Source organism: Aquarana catesbeiana, linkage group LG04 (assembly GCF_042186555.1).
Source record: "Aquarana catesbeiana isolate 2022-GZ linkage group LG04, ASM4218655v1, whole genome shotgun sequence".
NCBI classification, from domain to species: Eukaryota; Metazoa; Chordata; class Amphibia; order Anura; family Ranidae; genus Aquarana; species Aquarana catesbeiana.
Genome location: NC_133327.1, coordinates 562,041,554 through 562,064,715, shown reverse-complemented (window position 1 = coordinate 562,064,715; position 23,162 = coordinate 562,041,554). Strand labels below are relative to the sequence as shown.

Here is a 23,162-nt window from a genome sequence, read left to right as displayed (position 1 = left end):
GATTATTGTTAAAAATAGTACAGGGCCGATTCATTATGGAGAAAAAGAGCACGAAAGTGGAGTAATTGTCCAAAAACATCAATCAGGATTTCAGGATTATTGTTTATCAATTCTATTAAATGAAAAGTAAAACCTGACTGATTGCAATTGGTAATAATCCTGCTTGATGATTACAAATACCATTGTTTACATTAGCGTGTCACATAGATCGTGTCACTTACAGTTTAGCCATAAGATGACACGATATCAACCTTAGTTCAGCGATCTTAAATGACACTCAAGAAAGATTTCTCAGTCCTGGCTACCTTATTATTAAGCTCGTCAAGGTTTTTAAAGGTTTTTCTTTTTTGATCAGGCATCCGGCTGATCAAGAAAAAAAATTAACAGATTCCCCCATTCACAGATTCAAGGTGGATGAAGAAACCTTTAGACTGCTTTCAAATTGAGGCGCTTTACAGGTGCTATAGTGCTAAAAATAGCGCCTGCATAGCGCCTGTAAAGAGCCTCACCTCTCACTCCAGTGCGAAAGCCCGAGTGCTTTCACACTGAAGCGGTGCGCTAGCAGGACAGTAAAAAAATCCTGTAAGCAGCATCTTTGCATCGCTGTAGGAGTGGGCAGTGCTGCCAAACCGCCACTGTAGCGGCGCTTTTAACCCTTTTTCAGCCACTAGCGGGGCGCTTTTAACCCGGCACTTTACCGCTTACTGCTGCTTTGTCATATTCTGACAGCTGAATATGCAGCCAATTGGCTGCATGTGCTGATGGAACACCAATTTTCCTGTTGCTTGAAGAGCTGATTACTAAGTTGACTCCTCTCAATTGGGAATGGCCATAGATGGATCAAAATTTGGCCAGTCCCTGCTGAACCACCTGAATTTCGACCCATCTATGGCCAGCTTTAGCTCTAAAAAATAACTGCTCTACTAAAAAATTAATCCAAATGGCCATGACACTGCTTTCCAACCTCCCCATCAACAAGTCTTGGGGCATTATACTCATACCCCTTCCTCCAGACCTACAACCCCCCAACAAACTAATCAAACATTCACATTTTCTATCACTTTCTTTCATCCTACCCTGTATTCATTGCTCAAGAAACAATTTACGTTGGCCTACAAGACAAAAACAAATACTTGAGCTTCATGCCTTTTCTTTTTAGCATTTAAAGTATACCTAAACCCATGAACAAAAAATTGGATATATTGCAGCTTACCGGTCCTTAGATGTAGTGGCTGCAAAAGTTTTTATTTCTCAGACGTAAAACATCTTTAGCAAATATATAAAATGTATGTTGATCTTGCCAGAAACACAGTGTCCTTTTCACTTTCTGTTTGATGAATTAAAAGCACAAAAATCTCATCTTTCTTGTGAATACTGCTAGTCCCATCAAACCCCCCCACCCATGTAATGGAGATAAAAAAAAGGCAAACGTGTTGGAAGTCCAGTCTGTGTGACATCCATGGCTTCCTCCACAGATACAGTGGAGGAGTGAGCAGAGCCAGCCAAGGACAGTCAGTGTGTCTTTGCAGGTTTGCCATGTAAAAATAGAATAAAAAGAAAATGAATACAGCCACCACATTACTTTTGTTTTGGGTTTAGGTACACATTCAACAAAGAAACCGAAAAACAACCATCAGACTCTAGTATGTAAATGCAAAGGTAACCATACTGTATGTTGTAGGTATACAGATGAACAGAGCAAGTAATGTTTAAACTGCACCCAGTATATTATGTTCATGCATTATTAATATATTATACAATTGTATAATAAAACGGTATAACATAAAACACTGGTAATTAATTTTGCCATGGACAGTACTAAAATATTCTGGATTGGATTTGTTATAGCCAGTTGTCCTTTGATAAGAGTAGTCCACAGACATAACAGGCTTCCAAGCTGCTCTATGGAAATCTAGCTTGAGTTTAAATAAATACTTCTGCAGGTTACTAGACAAATGAATAGGAGCTGAATTTCACTCCTCTCCAGCTAAACATTTGTGCTAGTCACTGTGACATATGGCAAGCTCCAAAGTAAAGGTGATTTCTTTTTTAGATGAAGTGCTGGGTAAAGTCTATATGAAATTGGATTCCCATATTTACACAGCACAGTTGCTCTGCTAAGTCAAAGCTGAAAATATTCATTACAAAGCCTCACATAAGTACACAGGAATATAATGAGGCAAATAAACGGTGTAACTCCAGTCAGCATAAATATATCCCCACCGGATAGTAAAGTTTAATAGCTTGTTTAGTCTTAGGCGGGTTGTAGAGTAGAGGAATACTTATCTTATTCCTTGCTTTTGATATGTGGCCAGCCCTTGGTGTCCTTCTTGTACAATGCAGGACTGCTGGTCATGCATTGTAAGCAATGATGTTGGACAAGCTGAGATCAGATGAGCGGAAAAAAGACAGACAGGTCTAACAGTGACCTACCCTTGATTAAACAAGCTAATAAACCTTGCTATCTGGAGTGTTACATTAAAAATGGTATTTTACTGCTAACTGGAGTTCAGCTTTGAAGAGATCCTCAAGTCAAAAACTACATGTGATTACTGAAAAGAGCAATCAATGACTTATGTTTTCAGCAAATCTGTCACAAAAGTGGGAAATTAAAACAGAGCATATGATGAAAGTGCATGAGAAATCAATCCATGGATATAGGCTGCTGATTTTATATGCAAAGTTTGAAATTTCCTGTAAAAGTCAGCTCTGCCCCCAGCTCCCTATTGAGCAGATTTCTATGCTTATTATGAAAGCTTGGTAGAGGCATGTTTTATGGGGAAAAGGGACAATATAAACTCGGATTTCTGAATTTCTGGATCTACCAACAAATAGTGGCCAGTAACAGGATGAACAGTCTGATTTTGAAGTGCTGGATGAGCGGCATGGCCCTGCAGCAGTCAGGTATGGATCTCCCCTTTGTATTAATAATGCAGACTTGTAAAGTTACTGAAAAGTTTATTTCAAAGGTCCTATGCACATAGGATATTTTGCCAACCCTCCTAGATGCCTTTCCTCCTGGCAGCAGCATTTTGGCAGAAAAACGCCTGGCACTTGTAAAAGTGTTAACGCGTTTAGGTGCATTTACAGGCATCAAGCATTTGGGCGTTAATTTTATTGGCCAGAATAATTATTCTTCCTGGCCATTCAAATGAATTAAGTGCTAAACGTACCTAGTGTTAACGTTCGTTTGGACGCGCTTCGAAACGTTAATCGTTTTTTCTGCCAAAACTCTGCTGCTCCTGGACACGCTGGCAGTGGATTTTTTTAAAAGAAAACACGGAAAGGCGCCTCTGGGTGCAGTAGTTTGAACAAATGGTTTTAATCTCATAATAAATACACTCACATTTGGATGGAAGTGACAGGCATGGTATACATTAGTTAGGATGACGCTCCCAAGTTCTGTGCCAAAAACATCCTTGCTGATAGCAGCCGAGGGCAGTGGCTCTTCCGACAGGTGGATTAGCTGGCTCCGCAAGGTGGCCTCAGAGCGAGGCTTGAAGCAACCAATCTGCAGGATATACACAGCACATGCTGCATTCCAGAGGGGCCCCTGTGCTGTGTATATCCTGCAGATTGGTTGCCAGTTGCATAAGATGTCCATGGTGGAGGAGCGCGACTTGTAAACACATCCAAGTGCGCACGCTCACGAAACGCATCCATGTTTGATGAGGTCACCCGTCTGAGCCAGCTGCATCATCCTGCAGATTGGATGGTTCCAGCCTCGCTCTGAGGCCGCCTTCCAGAGCCGGCTAATCCATCTGTCGGAAGAGCCACTGCCCTCAGCTGCTATCAGCAAGGATGTTTTTGGCACAGAACTTGGGAGCGTCATCCTGACTATTGTATACCATGCCTGTCACTTCCATCCAAATGTGAGTGTATTTATTATGAGATTAAAACCGTTTGTTCAAACTACTGCACCCAGAGGCGCCTTTCCACTTGTGTTTCCTTTACAGCCCTTGGAATATGGTTTCTGTTCTATTTTGATGGCAGTCTTGTTTGCATCTTTTGGACGGTTTTTCAACTTCCTCTAGCACCACTACATAGACTATTTAGCCTGCGTATGCCATATGGACTTGTTAGTTCTATTATAGAACATTTATTTTACCACAGACTTGCATTGGGAAATGTATGACTCCTGAGTTGTTGCGCCTATACTTGTTACCAGTGGATTTTTTTCCTGCCTCTAAACGACTCTGCTTCTAAACTCCTCTAAAAGCTTATGTGTGCATGGACACATAGGCTAACATGCAGGGGCATTTAGAGGCAGGAAAACAAAACGCCAGACACCCCTCGGAGTAACTGAACAAACGTGCAGTGTGTATAAGACCTTACACACCGGGCACACCGATCGCGACACTGAAATCATGCTACTTCACTTGAAATAGCATGATTTCAAAGTAGCATTGTAGTGCTGCTTCAGGTGTGACTTGGAAGACATCTGTGAGACTTCATGCACAGATGTCTATGCAATTCGCACCTGAACTTGCACAAAGTAGTGCACAAACTACTTTCAAAATCAGTACAACTCCGATGGAGTCGCACTGATTTGACTGTTTCCAATGTGGACAATAGGGTGCGAAACTGTCAAATCGCATGACAAGTCACACAGGTGTGACCGGGGGCTAAAGCTCAATTGTAGTCTAAGCTTTAACAGTTTAGATGTAAGGTCAAGGAGCATAGATAGTTTTTTTTTTAATAGTATTTCCTTTATTTATTGCCTAATATTGCTACCCCAAACCTGGCAGCTTGCTAGAGATGTGGACCGCTGCCTTTGTGTAAGAACAGTGGTCTGTCTCTAGCAGTCCAACACACCCCATGCAGTCACATCTACTGAGGAACACTCATGCTCACTTCTGATTGGAGCATACCGGTCCTTGATTAAAGTGGGCTGCCAGGGACTGGGAATTTGGGGTAGCACAAATAAGAAAAAATGGAAAGAATGACTAAAAGAAGTAAATAGAAGGCAGGGTATATTCAATGTTAATGTAACAACTTTTTCTGCTAGTCCTAATAGAAGGAGTAAAGGGTCTAATGTAAAGGGGACATTCAACACCTAAGAGATTATATTTGGAACAAACTTCTGTGATTTATCACATGCAGAAAAGGTGGGAAAAGGTATCAGTGTATACAAAGCATTTCAGGCAACAATCTGAGCATGAGGAATTTATCCTTTGCCTTTCCTGAAATGACAAACACCTGGTAGATTAAGGCTGTTTGGATTGGTTTGCCTCTATCTGAGATTAATGATGTAGGTAATACATCTAACACCTCATTCCTGGTAAGTGAGGGCTAATTCACAACTATGAGTGTGCATCAATACACATAATAATTGTGTTTCATCATGTGTTGATATCCTGCTTTAGCATGCAAGTTCACTGTATCAATTTAGAGTAAAAGAATTTGCTCCATTAAACAGTAAACCATTGCAATTTTTCCTTTGTACTGCTATGAATAGAGAATACTTCCTACCAATTTCTATGTTGAGAACATCATCATTAAGGCTGCATTCACACCTGAACGTAGCATTTTTGAGTGTTTCTTCTGGCCATTTTTTGTCGCTCGTTTATTCGGGCATATTTGTGCGTTTCCATGCAGCGTTGTCCGGCGTTTTTGAGCTTTGGCATTTTTTTTATTAGCCAATAGGAAAAATTATCATTTGTTGCTATGTTGTTAGATTTTGTCATCTGCTTCCTGCTCCAAAAATGCCCAAATCTGCCCGATTCGCACGACAAAAGAGGGTCCAGAACTTGTTTGAGCTTCAGGCGTAGGGCTTCAGGTGACTTGCAGTGGAGATGTGAACCATCTCCATAGAGAATAATGGATTTTTTTCCCTCAAGCGTTTTGTAGCTTGAGGCTTCAAGCTACAAAACGCTCAGTGTGAATGGGCTCTTAGAGTCCAAAGATGTTAATTAATTAATTCCGTCTATATTGAATTGTCTCTGTTACTGCTTTAGCAGCTGTTGTGGAACAAGAGCGAGAAATAAAGTGGAGAAGGTACTGGGTGTACCCAGCCATTGGCAGTCATTAAACATGCACTTCATACCACAAAACCTTTCAACTTCACCTACTATGTAACTATGTAACAACAGTTTTTTTTTTGTTTGGCAACAGAGAAAAAGAAGCCATAGATGATGCATTTTTTTCATTCAACCAGTGGATTGAAAATGTTTTATACATATTTAATCCCCTCATCAATGATGGGGGAATCCCTCCCATGGAGCTATTGTATGGTGACAGTTGGGAAAATTCCCCAGCATCAGAATACACTCATCGCTGCTGCCAGTTATAGATGGCGACACTGATTGAGCAGGAAAAAAACAGACAGGCTGGTTGTACAGAAGTTTACTGAGAGATCAACTTCTGTACAACAAGCTTGAGCATAGATGTATCTAAAATCAGCCAGTTCCTGCTTAACTGGCCAAATTTTGATCCATCTATGGCCGGCTAAAAATTTGAGTAAGCCCCTCTACCTATTTTATTGCAGGACCTTACCCAATTGTCAATGCTACCATGGCCTGAGCCACTTATATTACTGGCCTGCATAGAGTCCTGACCTCAAACCGATGGATGAATTAGAGTGGACACTACGAGCCAGGCCTTCACGTCCATACCAGTGCCTGACCTCAGAAATGTGCTTCTGGAAGAATGGTCAAACATTCCCATAGAAACACTCCTAAACCTTGTGGAAAGCCTTCCCAAAAGAGTTGAAGCTGTTATAGCTGTAAAGGGTGGGCCAACGCAATATTGAACCCTACGGACTAAGACTCGGTTGCCATTAAAGTTCATGTGCGTGTAAAGGCAGGCGTCCCAATACTTTTGGTAATATAGTGTATAAGTAACTGTATATTATAGGCTGAAACATACACCAGTATACTCTAGAATAAAATATGATGGAGGAGGAACAGAATAATACAATGGTAATACCAGAATGGTAATCCCATTAACGGAACAGAATGGTAATCCCATTTATATGGCATATAATTGTGAAAGAATGGTATATTGCTTTTTGATGCTGGAAACTTTGTGCAAATTAAAACAAAATACCTTTCTCAAACTGTCTGAGGGAGTGGATTGATCTTTTATTCATCAACAAAAAAAAAAAAAAAAAAAAGAAAAAGAGCAATATTTGCATTATACTTGTTCAAAAAAATAAAAAAATAAAAAATCTTACTGCAGGGTTTCTTCTAATTTGACTTTCAGCTCTGAGCAAACTTGGAAAAGAATAAAATAAGATATTTTATGTCTGTGGATTAGGGATTTTTTGTCCAATAGATCCCAGCGTGTTAGGTTGGATAATTAGACTTCATCTACCATTATCCTTAACCGCTTGCACCCAAACAAAATTGACGTCCTTTTTTCTCACAAATAGAGCTTTCTTTTGGTGGTATTTGATCACCTCTGCGTTTTTTTATTTTTTGCGCTATAAACAAAAAAAGAGCAACAATTTTGAAAAATCGCAATATTTTTTACTTTTTGCTATAATAAATATCCCCCAAAAATATATAAAAAAAATATTTTTTCCCTCAGTTTAGGCTGATATGTATTCTTCTACATATTTTTGGTAAAAAAAAATCACAATAAGCGTATATTGATTGGTTTGCGCAAATGTTATAGCGTTTACAAAATAGGGGATAGTTTTATGGCATTATTATTATTAATTTTTTTTTACTAGTAATGGTGGTGATCTGCAATTTTTATTGGGACTGCGACATTATGGCGGATACGTCGGACAATTTTGACACATTTTTGGGACCATTGGCATTTTTACAGGGATCAGTGCTATAAAAATGCATTGATTACTGAAAAAATATCACTGGCAGGGAAGGGGTTAGCACTAGGGGGCGATCAAGGGGTTAATTGTGTTCCCTAGTGTGTGTTCTAACTGAAGGGGGAGTGGACTGTGTAGGGGAAGAGATAAATCGCTGTTCATACTCTGTATGAACAGACGATCTGTCACTTCTCCCCTCAGAGAACCAGAAACTGCGTGATTGTTCTCTGTGTGCCTCGACCGATCGCGGGAGCCTGGCGGTGATTGCGACCGCCGGGCACTCGCATCGGCTCCATGGGCAAGTAGGGGGCGCGCACGCGCCCCTAGTGGCCACAGGACGAAGTGACATTATATGACATTCGTTTCGTCCAGATGTGCCATTCTGCCGCAATGCTACTGCGGCGGTTGGTCGGCAAGTGGTTAAAGTAGAACTAAAGGCAAAACCTTTTTTCATTTTGGATAGAGTAACAGAGAGTTCGTATTGTCTTCTGTAGCATATCCCCAGCCTAAAAGGTAGCATGTTCACACTCTCTGACCATCATTTGCTCTGTTAGGTCTTCAGTTTCTGACAGTCCTCTCAAGCACTTAATAAACTGAACATTATGTGTGGTCTTTGGTGATGTCAGAGGCCGTATTTGAGGCCCCCTTTAGTTCACTGGTTGACAACCATTGATATATATATATACTGTATCTCATGGTTATGCAGTAAGCTTGGTCTGTCAGCTTACCTCTCCTCCACGTATTCACCTTTAGAGGCCAGCCACCCTCACCTGACTGCTTATATAATCTTCCCTCAGCATAGCTACACCTCAGCCTCTAATTAGGAACACTATATTAACCTGTGCATTGCAAGCCAACCTTACTGATCAACCATTGTGTGTTTAGCTTTTGTGTGCAACTTGCTGTGTCTCCTACGTCTGATTCCAGTTACCGATCTTTCCTGTTCTCGATTATCCCTGTCTGCTTGTGACCCTGACCTTTGGCGTGTTCTATGTTTATCCTTGTCTGCTAGTCGCCCCGACCTTTGGCTTATCCCTTTACTATCCTTGTTGTTCCAGCCTGCTGTTTCCTTCCTCTTTCTCCTGTAGTCTACCATGAGCGTGAGCTGTGAGACCCTGGGGGCCGTGACCTGGAGCCAGACTGCAGCGCAGTCCATCCTCACCACTAGAGGCTCTGGTGAACCTCCGCGCCCTAGGGAATCTATGCTCTAGCTCCCCAGTGGGATCTGTGTTGGTGTTCCAGTAGACCTGTTTCTTGAACCTCCCTGAGTTCAATCCGCAGCAGTCAGTCCTAGGGTTCACTACCTTAGTGGTGCACTCCTGACTCCTACGGAGTGCATCTGTCACCTGGACTCAGATGACCTGACACTGTATATATTACTGTGAAAAAGATTTAGACAGGTGTTAAGAAATGCTGTAAAGTAAGAATGCTCTCAAAAATATATGTCTTTCATCTGCTGCATGCGTTTCCTTGGCCAACCACTGCATCTATGGTCCTCAATGTTGCCCAATCGATGGTGTCATTAATGCTGTGAAATACAGGCAGATACATCTCCATAGTGCCATACCATCAGTGTGGTTGGCCCCAAATTTATTCTACAGAAGGTCAATGACCCCAAACATACAGCCAATGCCATTAAGAATTATCTTCAGCATAAAGAAGAACAAAGAGTCCTGGAAGTGATGGTTTGGCCCCCACAGAGCCCTAAACTCAACATCATCAAGTATGTTTGGGATTACATGAAGAGACAAAAGGATTTTAGGCAGCCTACATCTAAAGAAGGTCTGTGGTTGGTTCTCAATGACCAATTACCTGTCAAGTTCCTTCAAAAACTGTGCAAGTGTACCTAGAAGAACTGATCCTCTTTGGAAGGCAAAGGGTGGATTTGGATTTCTTTTCAGTTCATTTACGTTCCATTTTGTTAATTAATAAAATAAACTATTAGCACTTCAATTTCTGAAAGCATTCCTAATTTAGAGCATTTTTCCACACCTGCATAAAACTTATATACTTTATGTTGCTATGTGGAGTGGATCGCTGTCGAGCCAGTTTACAAATCTCCTCAGACTCCATTAATTCTCAAAGTACTACTCAAGATTCAGCCCCAAACGGTTTCTGCTATAGTGATCCTCCCCTTTTGGCCCAGAAGACTGTGGTTTCCTTCAGTGTGGAGCATTAGGTTCTGTCAGCCGATTCCACTACCTTCATGTCAGGATCTCCTGGTTCAGAATGTGGTGTTTCATCCAAACCCCGGCAGAATAAAATGAATGGCATGGAAACTGAAAGGAGATCTCTGTGCCAGTTTTATTTATCTGACTGTATAGTGGGCACTTTATTCCAGGCCCAAAAGAAATCGACCAACTTTACCTACTATCGAGTTAGGAAGGCCTTCTGGCGTGTCTCGGCAGAGAAGAACTGGAACCCCATGTTGCCTACAGTATCCAATATTTTAGAGTTCCTGCAAAGGGGTCTGGAATGCGGCTTAGCTTACAATTCATTAAGAGTCCAAGTCTCGGCTCTATCGGCCATGTCAAACAAGAGGTGGGCCTTCGATCTGTTAGTTGTTCGCTTCCTAAAAGCAGCTATGAAGATCAGACCACCAGTAAGGTCTTTTTTCCCTAAGTGGGATTTATCCTTTGTCTTGAAAGCTTTGTCGCTTCCTCAGTTTGATCCAATTTCCACATGCTCTTTGTTCCATCTAACTCTAAGGACTATATTCTTGACAGTTATTGCTTCCATGAGGAGAGTGTCAGAGCTGTATGTCTTCTCATCTAAAGAGCTGTACTGCTTGGTGCTTCAAGACAGAATTGTGCTAAGACCGGTGCCAAACTTCCTTTTTAAAGTTTCTACCTCTTTTCATATGAATCAGGAGTCCATCCATCCAGCCTTTCCGGAAGATGGTTCAGAGGATGAATGGAAGAAGTTAGACCTAGTTGTTTCTCTGGCGGCCTACTTGGAACGAACTAAGAATTTCCGTAAGCCGGACATCCTTTTTGTCTTTCCCTAATACTTTTATTCGCCACTACAGGGTAAATGTGGGCCACAGAGGTTTTTGGTTTTACGGTCATTGCGGCGGTTGTCAGTCATTAAATTGTTTAGCAGCATTCAGGTTTTTCGGTAGCCCTTTTCCTTTCGCAGTGGTTTCCCTCCCTTCTTGATGGGCATTGCTTGTTACATCCCATGGTAGGCTAACATGAGGAGGCCCAGGAATAGGGAAAATTGTTTTCCTTACCGTTATTTACCTTTCCTGGATCCTCCGCATGTCAGCTGGGGATTCCCCACCCAGTTTCTGTTGCGAGGTGGGACATTTTTGAAAACTGACTGTGGGACACAGCCAGTTTATAGCACCTTATAGGCTAGTTAAGAGGTTGTCCTGCAGGGTCAGGGGGGCAGGGCTGACCCATGGTAGGCTGACATGAGGAGGATCCAGGAAAGGAAAATGACAGTATGTAAGAAAAACAATTTTCCCTAAAACACAGACACACATACAGGATATGTACTTTATGTTGCTATGTGGAGTGGATTGCCGTCGAACCAATTTTTGCTGTGTCTTCACTTTGCAACAACAATATCAACAAGTATCTTATTATCTTTCTTTACTTAATGTCCATTTAAAAATAAATGTTCTTCTAAGACTACCCTATACACAGGGTGACAATGTTGGCATGTAATTTTACTCCAGAATGAACAGCATTGTCAATCTCCTTCAGGAAGTGGAAAAATAACATCTACTGCCAGGATCAACAGCTAAAGAACTATGTTACAAGGGGACAAAAATGGCTGGATCCATCAGAGGACCCACCATCACCAGCGGCTCCTGCATGGGTAAGCGCTACATATAATGTATTGCAAATTACCATTCTTTAGATATGATGGTTGAATTCGTTTTCCTTTTTTTTTTAGGCTTTTTCCCCTCTGTTTTCACCTGGTGATTTGGCCAGCAACATACCTCCTATATTAGCGTGCCCCACTCTGGATGAATGAACACAGGGGGTACAACAGACAGCAGCATTGTCAGTCTGGGGGGGGGGGGGGCAGTGTTAAGATGTATTAGCAAATTTAAATATGCTAAAAATTGAAGCCAAACTCCAGCTAATACTTTATGATCAGTTAAAGCAAACCGTTTTTTTTCCTTTTTAGGATAAAGGTTTTCCATAAATAAATAAAAGCTGATCATTGTAAGCACCCCTTCTAGTGTTAATGCCAGTCTAAAGTATTAATGTCATGTTTTCATAACACAAATTACCCCTGCAAGATTGCACCTCTCTTATTGAGCTTTACAACTATCTGTTTTGAAAGCTACCTCTCCTGCATCAAGATTTCACAATACTGACATTCAGATGCCAAATACTATTGATTTGGCTGAAGAATGTGCCTGCAACCAAAACTACAATAGTTCCCCGGTAAACAATACATGTAATATTTCTTTACTCATGACAAGCTATGCCAGTGTTTCTTTGATCTACACTGTAGGCAAGTTATTTTGTATGTATTTTGAGTTTGACTGTTGTCATTCATTAATTATAAGAGTAGTAAGGGAGAGAAACTCTTCCTTGTTGCCTAGCAATATTATATGAAGGGAAACTGAGAAGATCTGGAATGTAAGATATCACCGGATACCCAAGTTTCTCTCCGCAGCTGCTACTACCCGGTAGTTACAATTCTGTAATGCTGTCACCTTCCTATAGACTTGTCAGTTGTCAAGATATCTCACAACAATGAAAATGACAGGAACATCAAGCTCAAGTATTTTAATGAGTTGCTGCACAGAAATACTAACAGAGAGCAAAGTATAAATGCAGCTTATGACAGCACTTATAGTCAACAATAACTATTTAAAAAAAACATACTATATAGATATATTTATATACACACAGTTTCACGTACTGATTAGAAAACTGGTGTCCTCTTCCTCTTTTGCTTCCATGCCATGGTCTTTGTCCTGATAAATAAATTATGGAATAAACTAAAGAAAATAAATTATGACAAGATACCACTAAACATCAACTGCCTTTGCATTGCGATTAAATAAACGGGCTGTCAGTGCACCGCAACTGAACAAAAACTAGACCTGCAGCTTTTAATTTAACACAACACAACCCAACATATGGTATATGCTTTGGGGTGCGCTGCAACCCACCCCACCACACAGAGTGCTATAGGTAACGGTAAAACCTTTCACCACCCAAATCTAAAACTAAAAATCTAAAACTCCCAGGCACCACATATACGGGTGTATTTTATGCTGTATGCCAAATGCCTACAAATACATCCATGTTCATAAGCCCTTAATAAAAAAAGAAATGTTTGAAAATAGGCAGCTGCCGGCTGTCTGCCTAGCAATGAGTAAGTACCTCTCTGCACCTGGAATATGAACTGGTGTTTACTGCTGCCAGTAATGGTTCTTCTGTAAAGGATTCAACTGCTGTGGGTAGATCTGCTTCACATTCGCCATTATCCTCTAAGGCAGCCATTCTGAACCATTCGAGGAACCCTATGGTTCTTCTAGATGTTCCTCCATTTGATGCAATTTCCACATTCTCTTTGTTCCATTTAATTTAAGGACTATATTCTTGACGGCTATTGCTTCCATGAGGAGAGTGTCAGAGCTGTGTGTCTTCCTCGATGTGTGACTTATTGACCTCCTATCTGGAAGAACCAGCGACATTCTGACTACCACTCTAATGGGGGAATTTTGCTCACTGATTACCAATGTAAGGGACATTTTTCCACTGACTCACAAATAATTTGTTTCAGCAGGAGTTCCCCGATACCTGAAAATTATTTTATTAATTCCTCTGGGGTTAGAAAATTGATAAAAGCTGCTCTATTGAAAAGACCCACTTATTCACAGCTTATACACAGCCAATAATTATTGTGGGTTAGCTAAAGAAGAGTCCTTGAAATGCAACCTGCGACCTCATTTATCACAGGTGATCATCGTCCTTTTTATGGGAATAATAAACAACGTTGGAGTTCATGAACCTCTACCTGTGTTACGTCTGCCATATTCATAATTTCCTTGGTAAGGACCTTCTGTGTCTTCAAAGTCTGCACGTGGTCCTAAGTAAAATTAAACAAATGAGTTGTCTTGGGAATACCTGGATTAGCATTAAAATTGTATTGTTTTCACAACATATGTCATTGGACAGTATTTATTTCTGAGAAGGTATCTCACTGATCTACCTTGGTGGCTTGTTTGTGGTCTGGAAAAATTACTCCAGTCTCTTTGTTCATTGGAACCGGCATGCTGATGAAACTGATTTTCTCTTGAGAAAGTGTTACCAAATCCTCCTGACAAAAAAGGATACAGTACAAGCTATTAATGACATTTATTTATATACAGTGAACCCACTTGCAGGGTTTGAAAGGTGATTTTTAGGTTTTTACGAGGCACAAGCTCATCTTCCTCAGGACGGGCTTCCATCCCAGAAGCATTTCAGAAAAAGAGGGAGAGGAGTGGGGATTTCACATCCCCAGTTCGCTGCACCAGCTGCGTGGGCGCTGACAACTCATCACTCATGGAGGTAAGTACAGGAGGGATGGGGGATGGGGCAGGGAAGGTGTATGATGTTAGTTCACCTTTTCATTTTTTCTGAAAAGGAGAGCAAATCCTTTAAGCTATTAATATGTTCTTCATGTGATAAGCATTAACAGAGCTTTATACCAAAATACAAGTGCTCATTTAGTGATATTTTAAATACAAAGGTTTGCCAAAGATCATATATGTAGAATTTATAGCTGTTTTTGCCATTTGTGCAATTATCATTACTGCTACAATCTATTGAGTTACACTAGACATGCAAATAACACTCACTGAAAGAGGAAAGGACTGGTAATATTATGTATCAATGTGTGCTCTAATGGCACATCCTGCTAACATGTACTGCTTGCATGCAAGTAAGACAGAGTGCCTCCTATTTGATGATGTATGAAAAGTATATTGAACAAAAAATCTTAAGGGCCACAGCAACCAATCAGCTTCCAGCTATCACATCTTGCTGTCCTGGCTTTAAAGAAGAACTGAACTCGGAAAGCTGTGCCCAAAAAAAGGCAGGCAGAGGACAAATGACTAGGCACCAATATTGTCTATGGTCTCCCTGCAGCTGATTTTTTTCCCCATTACCAATGTAAGGTCGATATACGCAGGACGAATTTTCAGCCAGTATCAGCTAGTTCAACAGAAACCGGTCAACATTTGGCCTGTGTGTACACCAGCCTGTCCGACATAAGTCGGTCTAACGACCGGCTTTTATCGAACGGGCACGCTGGAAAACCAGCATTGAATCAGCACTTGCAGCCAATGTCTGCGAGTGCTGATCAGTATGTTCTGGAGGGCGGGGGGGGGGAGCATTCCCCCTGTTAGAATGCAATAGCTCAGCGAGGGAGATCACCGCACTAACATCGCTTAGTTATTATGGCGACCTCTCAGTTTTTTTTTGTTCAGCCTGAAATTCCTGTGTGTACCTAGCATTACCATGAAAGAAAAAAAGAAAAACAGCAGATATCACCAATTCTTCGATTCTTACTCCAAATATTCTGAGACTTGCAGCCAGAGGCAGCAATGCCTTAGATCATAGTGGAGATATACAGCTATGAGGCTATAGGCACAGACCTAGACCTAGGCACTCTCACAATACCAGGAGGTGCACTGCTATTTTCAAGAAGAATTTAGGACAAAATACATATTTTTGAGGATACTGAGACATAATTAATTCTAAATGTCCCCTATAATACACAACAAATCTTTACTTCTTTAGGTCAGTTCCACTTCAATATGAAATGGGGATTCTGATTCTCGTTGCTATAGGCAGTAGGAAAATTCCTGCTAGCACACATTACATACAGTATATGAGTCTCATAAGTTCTTTGCCCTCATAGTCATGTACTCTAGTTACAGGTATGTGATGACAAATGTAAAACCTAAAAATGTAGTCTTCAAAACAACCCATCAGACATGATGATCATAGATAAAATGTTTCTTTCATCTCAACCCTGTGTTTGATTAACAGGAAATAACGGGAAACTAACTAGTACTAATATAATCACTTTAAATGTCAAAAGTCATTGAAATGTATAATTTTGTGCTTTATTTGATTAGTTTGACTGACTCTAGTGACATTCTTATGAGCCTGAAAGCAATGTCAATTTTGTTGGGACAAATTCCTGAATGACTGAAGTAGGTGGTTTACATGGATAGATCAATGACTTGGGAAAATGTACATCAATGTTGCCTTTTTTAAATTAATGTAGACTGAATTTTGTGACAGTATTGTGATTTTATTTATTGTGGAAAACACCTATACTATTTATCACAATATGTTTACAAGCATACCTCTGTTATTTTTTTGCTGCCTTTGAACATTCCACTGTTGTTGGTGTCTTTCAGAATGATATTCATGCTGAGGATTGTATTCAGATTGCTGATGTCTGCTAAACGAGCTACCGGAACTCCCAGAACTGGACCTTACTGTAGAGAAAAAACATAGGCATAATAGGTTATACTCCTAATTTTAGGATTGATCCGCATGGTACGTTTTTGATGCATTTGGTTCCATTCCAGATGTGTTCTATACAGAAACAAGTACAGCATGTTCTACTTTAGTTGACTCCACTGGAACACACTGCTGTGAACTAGGGCCATTGGAATACATGGAAAACACTGTGTGCATTTTTGATGCAGATTAAAATTGCACTGGACTGCATCTGGTGTGAACCAACCCTAATAGTTTAGCACACTGGTACTCCATTTATGATGGACACATCAATAAGTAATCATATCAGTAATCAATCTTTGATTACACCCCACCAATTGTTTATCATAGTAGCAATCAGGTTTTGGCTGAACTACACCAACAGTTCATTCCTCTACCAAAAATGAATCATCTAGGTACTCCTTTTTTGATTGACTTTGATTCTATTGTAAATATTCATAAAAAAAAACTGACTTTGACTGCCAACCCCAAAATCTACAATATATTTAAAAATTGATACACACACTTAGAGGAAAGCCTAAAATCACATTTTGATAATATATTCCTTAAAATAACAAAAATTAAAAATCTTTGGCCAAGAATATACACAAACATACACAGATATAGATAAGCCCATGTTGCCTGTCAGTGTCCAATCATAAGTATGGTATATAGCCCACTTGTATCCATAAGCAAATCAAAGCCAATATAACAATATCGACTTGCTATTAGACTTGTGCACAACGGAAAATTTCATTTAGTTTCGATTCGTTGTCATTCGTAAAATACATAATTTCGTTCTGTTATATTCGTTATGTTACATTAATACGTTTTCGGATAATTCGTTATTTCTGTAGAGTGTCGATATTCATTATACTGAATCTCGAATCATGTTGAATTAATTCGTTATATGCGCTATAATTTCGTTCGTATTCGTTGAAATTCGATATTTATGTATATATATTCGTGATAATGATTCGTAGTTTGTAAAGTCATTTGTTTATTGAATCTTTTAACACACACAATGACAATATCTCTTCTCCTCTGCTCAAATACAATACAACACCCTTCTCACTCAGTTCTCAGGAATGCACTTTGCCAGTAATCCAACCTCCAGCACAAAATGAATCAGCTGATTGGACTGTAAGATTTACTTTGAGTTGACCTTTTGTTTCATTAGATCTTTAACGAATTACCGAATCATGTTGAATTCATTCGTTATATCCGCTATAATTTCTTTCGTATTAGTTGCAATTCGGTATTTTTTTTTTGGACATTCGGATGCATCCGAATGTCCAAAAGATGCAAAATTCCGCGGAATTTCGATTCGTTATGAAACGGGTTGCACAAGCCTACTTGCTATATTGGCTTTGATGCTCTTGTGGATATATGGATACAATACAAGTGGGCTATATTCCATTTTTTCAGCTTTTCAGTTATAATATACTTATGATTGTACACTGACAGGCAACAAGGGCTTATGTATGTCTATATTCTTGGCCAAAGATTTTTAGTTTTTGGTATTTTAAGGAATATATTATTAAAATGTGATTTTAGGCTTTCCTCTGTGTCATATCAATTTTTATTAATATATATTGTAGATTTTGGGGTTGGCAGTCAAAGTCAATTTTTTTATGGATGTTTTGGATTGAGTTTACTGATACCGACGACTCCCCCCCAACCATTATTCATTATATTATATAAAATTTTTGCTGTAGTTAATAGATCATTTTGCCAAGGATAGGGTAGAGGTCCTTGTATCGAGACTCTTTTGACACACAGTAATAGTTCTTCACTCCGATGCTCCATTGTTTGATTGTCCTCTATCACTAGTTCACACTTCAATTTCTAAACTTGTGCTACTATATTATATTATGTTGTTCTATAAATTCCTTCAACATACCAGTGGCCACACACATTACCATTAGTATAACATGTAGGTGTGAACTAACTGATATACAGTACATATAGAAATAGTTGATATTAGGTCATGTACTGTAACATTAAATTGTGAAAGGGTGTTGAGCCTTGCGCTAATGCTGGTGACAGACTTCCTCAAGAATGTCATTTTTGCTTTTGCCCATAGTTCTATTTTCAAGGTAGAATTTTTTGTTAAGAAGGCTTTTATTTCACAATTCTCTCCTGTTGCTTCAATAAAACTGGATACAAAGTAATTTGCCTTTATACATAATAATAATAAAATAATAATGCTGAAATATCAGGTTTTATCATGTGCCCACGCAGCAGAATGATTAGGTCCTCTCCTTAAAGTATCTATATTTTTTATTATAATTGCAGTGAATGCTGCGAGGATTAAGGTACAACAATGCTAGAAGCAAAGAACAAGCAGGTATATTTATCACAGTATGTGTTTAAACCAAATCTGTGTCGACAAGAAAAAGGCAAATTCATAGAGAGCTTGTCATAGAACACAAGAAGGGAAGTGATCTGGATGTGCTTATAAATCACTCTGGGATTCTATGAATAAAACTGAACTCTTCACTCATCACCAACACAGCCATGCTATTGATGTAAGTGATATGTACCTCTATAAACTTAACTAATGGCTCAGCAACATTCTATGCGTGTCACCTCAACAAAAAGCATTAGAGAAACAAATACCGGGTGTTTCTATGCAATAGTAAGACCGAAAAGATTTCAACATCTTTGCTCAAAACTGCCCACTGAATGTCTTGGCACTTCCAGTCATCTCTTTCTGGCCAAATTCTGAGCCAGGCCATGTCTACAATGGACCAGGTCACACGGGCACTGAAGTCACTGGTGACACTACACCAGTAGCTTACATTATCTTATTAAGTTGTTCTGTTTCTAAATGAACTGGTGTATTGTTACTGTGATTCACTTTATGCAGCTTTTCATCATACTTGATTTGATTGTAGCTGTAGTATTTGATTAGACCTCAATGTTTTAGTTCTTAAAGGGAATTTCAGAACTATCCAGGAAAGGAAAACGTTTGAACTAAGAATGATACTTCTTTTTGACACAAAAAATAATGGCCTAAATTTAGATATTGGTTTCCTTACACATTATGCTAAAGTTTTACGACCCCTCTGTGATTAGTATCCCCCCCCTGCATTCTATAGCTCTCCCTCTGTCTTATCTCACCAACTCTGCTGCTATCTTTATTACCATCGATTTGTATGTGTTTGGTTCTCTCTTTTTTTTTTTTTCTTCTTCTTCTTTAACATTCTGCTTAAAAATTTGTGAATCAGTACTGCTTGGACCTTGAAGAAGGGGACATACCCCGAAAGCTTGTCCTGAAAAATTGTATGTTAGTGAAAATAAAAAAAGTATCACGGACAGTACTCAATTTTCTCTGCAGCTTTTCAGAGGGCAATAGGTTGACTACTGATAACCCAAATTAATTTTGTAATTTTGTTGCTGGAGAAGTGTTGCCCTGATGGCAAAATCACCCTCCAGACACAGCCCTAACTAGGAGGGTGCAGAGGGAGGTGCTGTTTCTGAGCCAATAGGGTCTAGGGCCCACACCACTTGGCAGAGCCAGCAGCATGACACCAATTATCGTTTTAACTGTCTGTGAGGCCTCGTTCACACAGCTTCAGCTTGTATAAGAGCAGTGTGAACAGCAAGCTTTGACAAAACACTTCCAGAGCTTTCAGCAGACTTTATTGAAGCTTTAAAGTACCATTCAGCTGAACACAGACCCTAAAGGAAGAGCTGAATACCACTTATCGGTACGCCACCCGACTTTCAGTGGTTATACTGGGATGATGCCTACTTCTGCCGGGCAACGTACCTGTATGTCGCCCGACTTTCAGTGGTTATACAGCAGCCGCAGGCATTATCCCAGTATTTTTTTTTTTAGAGCTGGTGGAGCACTTTCTAGCAAAAGCAATCCTAGCTTTTACAAGTGGTGGGAGCCAGGGAACCCAGGGTTGCAGCTGGCGGTTCCGCCAGCTGACCATAGAGCTGATCAGGCACTGGAACAGCCCCGATCATCTCTATGGTCTATGAAACCAGAAGCAACGAGTATTTCATCGCTTTCGGTTTCGCTGGTTGTAAACAAACCAATACTGGTTTGAAAGAACCATTGGATGATACTGATCTTTTTTATGATCTGAAGCTTTTAAGGGCAATGGAGACATCTGGGATCTAAAAGATCCCAGATGTCTCAGTAAAGAGGACCTGTCACTGCCTATTGCTATCACAAGGGATGTTTACATTCCTTGTGATAACAATAAAAGTGATAAAAAATAAATAAATATATATATATATATATATATATATATATATATATTTTAAGCACCACTGCCCCCCATACTCGCACTCAATCAATGGTGAACACATGTGTTGGTTCTGCATCGTACATAAACAGCGATCACACCACACATGTAAGGTATCACCACAAACATCAGATCGAGAGCAACAATTGTAGCACCAGATCTCCTGTGTACATTTAAAATGGTAACTTGTAAAGACGTTTAAAGCGTCGTCTTTGTATAATATAATTTATGCTGTTGGTCGCTGTTCCACAGGCATGTGCAATTTTAAAGCCTGATATGTTTGGTATCCATTTAGTTTTTGTGCATTCAAATTTTTTTAAAGTGTCTTCTTTCCCCCCAAAAATGTTGAAAAACCGCTGCACAAATACCGTGTGACATAAAAAATTGCAACATCCACCATTTTATTCTCTAGGGCCTCTTCAAAAAAAAATATATAATGTTTGTGGGTAATTTTCGAGCAAAAAAAATACAGATGTGAGAAGTGTCAGAAAAAGGCCTGGTCTTCAAGTGTTTAAACAAGATGTTAGCAGTCCTCAGCACTACCTGAAGCTTGTTGAAGCCTGCTAGCAGCTTGCTTAACCATCTCAATACCAGGCACTTTCACCTTTCAGTGTGGTCGACAATGACAATTACGGAGTCATGCAACACTGTATCCAAATTACATTTTTATCATTTTTCTTTTGGTATTTAATCACCTATGGCTTTTTTGTTTTTTGCTAAACAAATGAAGTAAAAAAAAACAAAAAAAAGTTTTTCATAGTTTCTGTTAAAAATGTTTGCAAATATATAATCTTTCTTCTTCACTGATGTGCGCTGATGAGGCTGCACTGATGGGCACTGATAAGCTGCAGTGAAGAGACAGAACTGATAGGCAATAACAGGCCTCACTGATTGGGCTGCACTGATAATCAGGGCACTGAGCATCAATGCCCTGATTATCAGCGTAAACAATGTACTGACAGTATTGCCAGTTAACGGCTCTCCTTTCCTCACACACATGCAGCGTGGGAGGAAATGACTGTTGATAACCGGCAAATCCAGCTATGATTGGACACTGCTGATCACATGGTAAAGGGCTGCTGTGATTGGACAAAGGACACAATGATCACAGAGCACACGGGAGGCGTGGTTCTGGGAGGAAGCCCATGGACGTCCTCCCAGAACTGGAAGCCCGCGCTGTAGCCAGCTTTTGGCTAAGGCGCGGGCGGGAAGAGGTTAAAGTGGCAATCAGCACTAAAATTAGGATCTGTGTTCAACATTTACAAACTGGAGTTCGATGATACTTTAAAAGCTTCAACAAAACTTGCTGAAAGCTCTGCAACTGCTTTTTCAAAGCTTGCTGTTCACACTTCTCTTGTACAGGCTGAAACCCGTGTGAAACAGATCTAAGAGTTGCATTCTTCCAACTGACCACCAATGCAATGTAAGAGGCCTTTTTGCTATTGACTCCAAATAATTGGTTTTGGTAAGAGTTCTCCTAGACCTGAAACATATTTTAGGGGTTCTCCTGGGGTAAAAAGGTTGAGCAATGCTGCTTCAGGGTCTGTGACCAGCTTTAACCACTTGCCCACCGCATTATAGCTGATATACGGCTACAACGTGACTCTCCAATTCTGGGAGGTCATTCCTGGACATCGTCCCGAGAATCCGCTTACCTGGCACACGCATCAGGAACTGTTTGTGATCGCTGAGTCCCTTGGACACAGCAGATCACAGATCGGGGTAAAGGGCCAATCACAGCAGCCCTTTACCATGTGATCAGCTGTGTCCAATCACAGCTGGTCACATGTAAACATTCTGTCCTGTGATCGGCTCTAGTTTCCTCACACACAGACAGCGTGTGAGGAAAGGGGAGCCGATCTGATAAGGCACAGTGAGTACAGCATTTACACTGATAATCAGGGCACTGATCATCAGTGCAGCCTATCATAGCACATCAGTGCCTCCTCATCAGTGTCCAACAGTGCCAATCAGTGCAGGTTATCAGTGCCCATCAATGCCCATCAGTGCAGCTTAATCAGCAGCCATCAGTTAAAAAGAAAAATTACTTATTTGCAAAATTTTATAACTAAGAAAATGTTTTTTTTTTCTTTTCCAAATTTTCGGTCTTTTTTTGTTTATTTGCCAAAAAATAAAAACCCCAGTGGTGATTAAATATCACCAAAAGAAAGCACTGTCTCCAAAAAATTATTAAAATTTCATTTTGGAACAGGTACAGTGCAGCCTCATCAGCGCACATCAGTGCAGAAGAAAAATTATTTATTTGCAAAATTTTATAACAGAAACTAGGAAAAACTGAAAATTTATATCAAATACCGTAATTTTCCTTTCCTGATAGGCTCCATGGCAGCATACGTGTGGGTTGACCCCGCCTCCATAACTACCCAATAGGACATCTCCCTATAAATTTCAGCTGTGAGCTCCTAGCCGTGTTTCGTAACTAGTCTACTCCAAGCATTGGGAGGGACTCCTGCTGCCATGGAGCCTATCAGGAAAGGAAAATTACGGTAAGTATTTGATATAAATTTTCTGTTTTCCTGACAGGATCCATGGCAGCATACGTGTGGGAAATAACTCGCCAAACACACCCGGGTGGGCATAATGCTGAGCAAAAAAAATACATTTATTTAACACTGTCAACTGACAGCACTT

General features: G+C 40.0%; 1 protein-coding gene across 2 annotated transcripts in view; it reads right to left on the bottom strand.

Annotated features, from left to right (window-relative positions):
- Window positions 1-23,162, bottom strand: part of FAM120B (family with sequence similarity 120 member B) — a 248,490-nt gene that overhangs the window by 5,291 nt on the left and 220,037 nt on the right. For both annotated transcript variants that reach the window (XM_073628010.1, XM_073628009.1), the window contains exons 9-12: window positions 16,107-16,241; window positions 13,958-14,065; window positions 13,763-13,834; window positions 12,659-12,713 (exon numbers count right to left, since the gene is read on the bottom strand). In XM_073628010.1, the coding sequence (XP_073484111.1) occupies window positions 12,659-12,713; window positions 13,763-13,834; window positions 13,958-14,065; window positions 16,107-16,241 (370 nt within the window). The remainder of the gene's footprint in view (window positions 1-12,658; window positions 12,714-13,762; window positions 13,835-13,957; window positions 14,066-16,106; window positions 16,242-23,162) is intronic.